Source organism: Acipenser ruthenus, chromosome 43 (genome assembly GCF_902713425.1).
Source record: "Acipenser ruthenus chromosome 43, fAciRut3.2 maternal haplotype, whole genome shotgun sequence".
In the NCBI taxonomy this organism is placed as follows: domain Eukaryota; kingdom Metazoa; phylum Chordata; class Actinopteri; order Acipenseriformes; family Acipenseridae; genus Acipenser; species Acipenser ruthenus.
The window spans coordinates 7,299,831-7,304,981 of NC_081231.1; the positions used below are offsets into that span (position 1 = coordinate 7,299,831).

The following is a 5,151-nucleotide window of genomic DNA, read 5'->3' on the forward strand; positions in this document are numbered from 1 at the left end:
ACGAGCTGTTGTTCCTGCCTCCGCCACCAGAGGGTGACGAGCTTTTGTCCCCGCCTCCGCCACCAGAGGGAGACGGGCCGCCATTCCTGCCTCTGCCACCAGAGGGAGACGGGCCGCTGTTCCCGCCTCTGCCACCAGAGGGAGACGGGCCGCCGTTCCTGCCTCTGCCACCAGAGGGAGACGGGCTGCTGTTCCCGCCTCTGCCACCAGAGGGAGACGGGCCGCTGTTCCCGCCTCCGGCACCAGAGGGAGACGGGCCGCCGCTCCCGCCTCCGCCACCAGAGGGAGACGGGCCGCCGCTCCCGCCTCCGCCACCAGAGGGAGACGGGCCGCCGCTCCCGCCTCCGCCACCAGAGGGAGACGGGCCGCTGTTCCTGCCTCTGCCACCAGAGGGAGACGGGCCGCCGTTCCTGCCTCTGCCACCAGAGGGAGACGGGCTGCTGTTCCCGCCTCTGCCACCAGAGGGAGACGGGCTGCTGTTCCCGCCTCCGGCACCAGAGGGAGACGGGCCGCCGCTCCCGCCCGCCACCAGAGGGAGACGGGCCGCTGTTCCTGCCTCCGCCACCAGAGGTGCCACCAGCATTGCTCCTGCTGGAGGGTACAGGTTTCCTACCAGCGTTCGCATGCTTGGAAGGTCCGGGGCCCCCGCTATTGAAGAAAGCTTGGGGGATCCGACATCAACCCCGCCCACCACCGCCCGCTGAAATAGCCCACCCAAGGGACATAAGGGGACTCTTGGGGGGAGGGCATAGGTTCAAAGGAGGGGGGGGGGGGTCTGCGTACTTTGTACGTGGGGGGAGATGTGTGGCAGAGCAGGGCTCTGCCCTTGGAAATACTGGAAGGGATGGTTAGTTAAATTCTCCTCCCTGCCCAGGTTGATTGCGTCAGGTGGGAGCAATCAATTATTCAGTTATCACCCAGCCACCTGGCATAAATGGAGGCCTCAGCCTCCCATTAGGAAGGAGAGTTCTAGAAGAAGAGGAAGTAAGAGTGGGTTTTTGTGTGTGCTGTTTTTGTTCGTTTTGGTGAACCAGTGAAGGCAAAGCCCAGCCTGGAAGCCGTGTTTTTGTAAGTTTCATTTTGTGTTTATTTTGTGTCTGAGAAACCTTTTTGTTTGGCCCTCGTGCCGGTTTATTTTGTATTTTTGTATTAAAAGCTTTATTTTTGAACTTTTCACACTCTCTGAGTCTCAACCTCTGTCATCCTGTCACAACCCTGTCACAAAATAGCGCTCTGTAACGTCAGCTAACACTCTCAGGAGCTGACTCTGTGGACATGTCAAAATGGCATAAGTGAACTATCAGTGTGCAAAGTGCGGTCACATTTCACCCAGATATCTGTGTTAAGTACATGATTGTCTAGGCTTGTAGTCATTGTTCATGTGTAAATCTTGTTTGCTTTAAAAAAGTGACGTTTTTCGTACGTTTCCACACGTACAAGAAGTAAACAGTCTTATATTTTGTAACGGCTGCACACATTTATAAATGTTATTGCAAATAAATATAAACTTATGGTCACATACTGTAGTATTTTTATTACGTTACTAAAGATAGGAATGTTAAATGCTATTATTCTCATAGTTACCCCTGCACAGTTAAAAAAAGGGGGGGAGAGTGACATTAACTTCATTATTATTATTATTAAAATTTTACAATTTCTATTAGTATTATTAAAATAAAACATGACAGGCTACCTCAAATGTTGCTCGCTCCATCTGAAAATGAGTTTTAAATGCAGCATTGGTGTAGTAGGCTCCATCACAACATTCTCAATGTAATTTTCCACCCTCACTGAACTGTTTGAGTTCACTGCTGTCACAGTCGCTAATGCCGCAATATTCATTGCTGAGTATACTGTCATGTAGGCATGATGCTGTCTGTCTTCCAGAAACTCCTGCAAAACTAACCCCATTGCAACTTTGTCCTCCATTTTTGAAAATGTTGGCTAACATACCGTTCAATAAGACCCAACTTCCTCTTCGTAGAGCCACAAAAAAGAGTTCTGCTTATTGAACGCAGGAATCCAAAGTGGCTGAGATGCGGAAGTAACTTTTATGATGCGTGACCATGAAGACGGAAAGTTCTATAGTATAATAATCGATCAAAACATGTACTTGACTGTGGACAAGACACAGTTCTTTTTAAATTGTAGGATTGATGAAAACACACAGTTTGTTATGGGTTCAGAGCCAGCTCACCTCCACAGCTCCCAGCCTCTCAGCTGCTGTTTGTTTGTGTTTACAGAGACCACCAACATCACTGAGAGATACACCCTGATTGAAGAACTGAAAACCTGGACTGAAGCTCAGCAGTACTGTAGAGAACACCACACCGACCTCGTCAGTATAAAGAACGCCAGTGAAAATGAAGACCTAGTGAAGAAAGCGCAGGGCAAGCCCTTCTGGATAGGCCTGTTCAATGAGCCCTGGAAGGGGTCACACCAGGGGGATAACTACACATTTCACAACTGGACATATTGGGAACCAAATAATTGGGGAGGCAATCAGAACTGTGTGGTGATGAGACAGACTGGTGAATGGATCGACTATGGCTGCAACTTTCAGTTGCCCTTCTTCTGCTGTGATGGTGAGGACCCTGTTTCCATGACCTTCATCACTCATGCCAGAATGTTACTCATGTTATAGTACAGACCACAAGCATGATGTTAGTATATTTATTATCACCATACAGTTGTACTAGTGTCCTACATTCTTACAAGACCAATAATCTGTGACTCTTGGTTCCATTTCCAGTGTAAATCTTTTCTGTGAAGAACACGTTTTCGCTCATCTTTATTGTGCTGTCCTCTCTCCCCAGGTGGCTCCTCTGGTCAGTGTTTCTATGAAGGAACTGGGAAGATATGGCAGGGAGCTCAGAGCTACTGCAGAAACCAAGGCAGAGACCTGCCCACCATTCATGACCAGGCCAGAGTTAATAAGCTTATAGGTCTTATACCTTCAACTAGTAACGGGTATTACTGGATCGGGCTGTATCATGACAAAGAGAACTGGCAGTGGTCCAGTGGAGGTGATGTCATTTACTCCAACTGGGAACCATACCTCTTCTGTGCTTCAGTCAATTCAGAGGGAGAGTGGGAGGATTCATTCTGCCATCAGAGAAACTATTTCATGTGCTACAGCGGTGAGTTGTGATTCAATTCCTTTGTTAATGAAACAGCTGACTGGACTGGGGGATGAAGTCAGGTCCCCTGGATACTGCACAAGGGCCGTAATCTTGAAACGTTCAAAAGAAGAAACATCTTTTTATTATTAAGAAAAATGTTAAGACAATGTGTTATTCATAACAAGGTTTCTTAGATTGTTCTTCCTTCATAAGACACTTAAGAACATGTGAATTCTTCAAAGAAATGTTCTTATTGTTTTGTTTAGATTGTTTATATTCCAGTCAGCAAAATCCTCGTCTTAAATATGTAGCACTTATTAGATATGTAGAAGAAATATGTTTAGCAGTTAAATAACTATTTGTATTAGAATAAAAGGTTATAAAGAGGGTTGTAGCTTTGCTGTATTATGTGTAGTGGGCTGAACCTCACATGACTGATTCATTTGTTATGCAAATGGGGTCTGACAGGTATTCTGCAATATATAAAAGTTGCATCTCCCTGTTACAAGTTATTTTCAGTCACCACAGGCAAATGATCTGACAGACTTTGATACACAGCTGATAGCACAGCAGGTGCTCGGTTAGCAGATGCTTCCCTAACCAACACTAGACTACATAAATGCCATGTTTCATGAGGTACAGCCTCCACAGTGATGAGCCAGTCTTGTTGTTCGTGACAAATGTATTTCTCTTCTAAACAGTTTTATTTCCCCACTTTGCTATTAAATACTTTTCAGACATAAACTAAAGAGACTCCCATGCACTGCTAGAGATGCTGCTTTTCATGACCTTGATAGCTGAGCCGGGTGTGACTCGGGTTCAATCACTATACAACAGGAGAGCCAGCGCACCTCCACAGCTGACATTGATTTTGATCTGCTGTTTGTGTTTACAGAGACCAGCACCATCACTGAGAGATACACCCTGATTGAACAACTGAAAACCTGGACTGAAGCTCAGCAGTACTGTAGAGAACACCACACCGACCTCGTCCGTATAAAGAACGCCAGTGAAAATGAAGAAATAGTGAAGAAAGCGCAGGGCAAGACCTTCTGGATAGGCCTGTTCAATGAACCCTGGAAGTGGTCACACCAGGGGGATAACTACACATTTCACAACTGGAGCAATGGGCAACCAGACAACTTGGGAGGGGATGAGAACTGTGTGATGATGAGTAAGACTGGTGGATGGACTGACACTGGCTGCAACTCTCAGAAGTCCTTCTTCTGCTGTGAGGGTGAGGACCCTATTCAGACTGTGTTCTCATTTAATTCAGTGATCTTCAATAGGTCCTGGTGGTGACAAATCTAGCAGTTTCCACTTTGAGAATCAATCACAGGCTCCCTGCTCAGGCTGATGGGATGGTCAATATCCTTCCAGAGGTAATGGGGTGATGTGGATTGCAGCTATCAGTACCCCTTGTTCTGCTGTGACTGAAGGCTCCCTGTTCAGTCTGTGCTCTTGTTCAGCTCAGTGTTTGTACCCCAGTCTGTGAGCAGGGACTTAGAGGCTCAGTCCATCTGATCCTATAGTAGCTGTCTGACCTCCAGAGCAGGGCAGGGTGTAGCCTAGAGATCTGAAGAACCAGAAACCAGCCCGGTCATTAAGAGTGTGAGAGGGAGCAGCTCCCCCTCATTGTTATACCCAGGAGAGACGTGTGCTGTGATATACATTCTTACTGTCTATTTATTATATTAATTTGAAAACAATAAACCATGTCATTGTCATCATTGCCCTGGTGGAGACAGCAGCATAGACACAGTTTCATTTAAATGCATTTGAACAATACACTTGAAACAGGAAACACTAAATCTTATTGTTGTGTGTTTTCTTTACAGATTCAGACCCCACAAGCCCCCCTTCCATTCCGGTCTCTCAAGGTATGCAGTGTAATCACTTCAGTGGATTCAGAACCACTGCAGGAATCTGGCTTTGTTATAAACTTTCTTTTTTTCTCTTTTTTCTGTTTACAGAAGCAGAATCCTCGAGCCCCTCTTCCACTCCGCTCTCTCAAGGTAAGTGCAGTTTG

The 5,151-nt window shown here is 46.5% G+C and overlaps 1 protein-coding gene across 1 annotated transcript; it reads left to right on the forward strand.

The window, feature by feature from the left end:
• Positions 1-2,518: 2,518 nt before the first annotated feature.
• LOC131709443 (macrophage mannose receptor 1-like) lies at positions 2,519-4,532 on the forward strand. The gene is made up of 3 exons (XM_059011982.1): positions 2,519-2,585; positions 2,817-3,140; positions 4,018-4,532. Exons 1-3 carry the CDS (start codon positions 2,519-2,521, stop codon positions 4,422-4,424), a joined length of 798 nt encoding a protein of 265 aa, XP_058867965.1. The 3' UTR covers positions 4,425-4,532.
• The last annotated feature ends 619 nt before the right edge of the window (positions 4,533-5,151 follow it).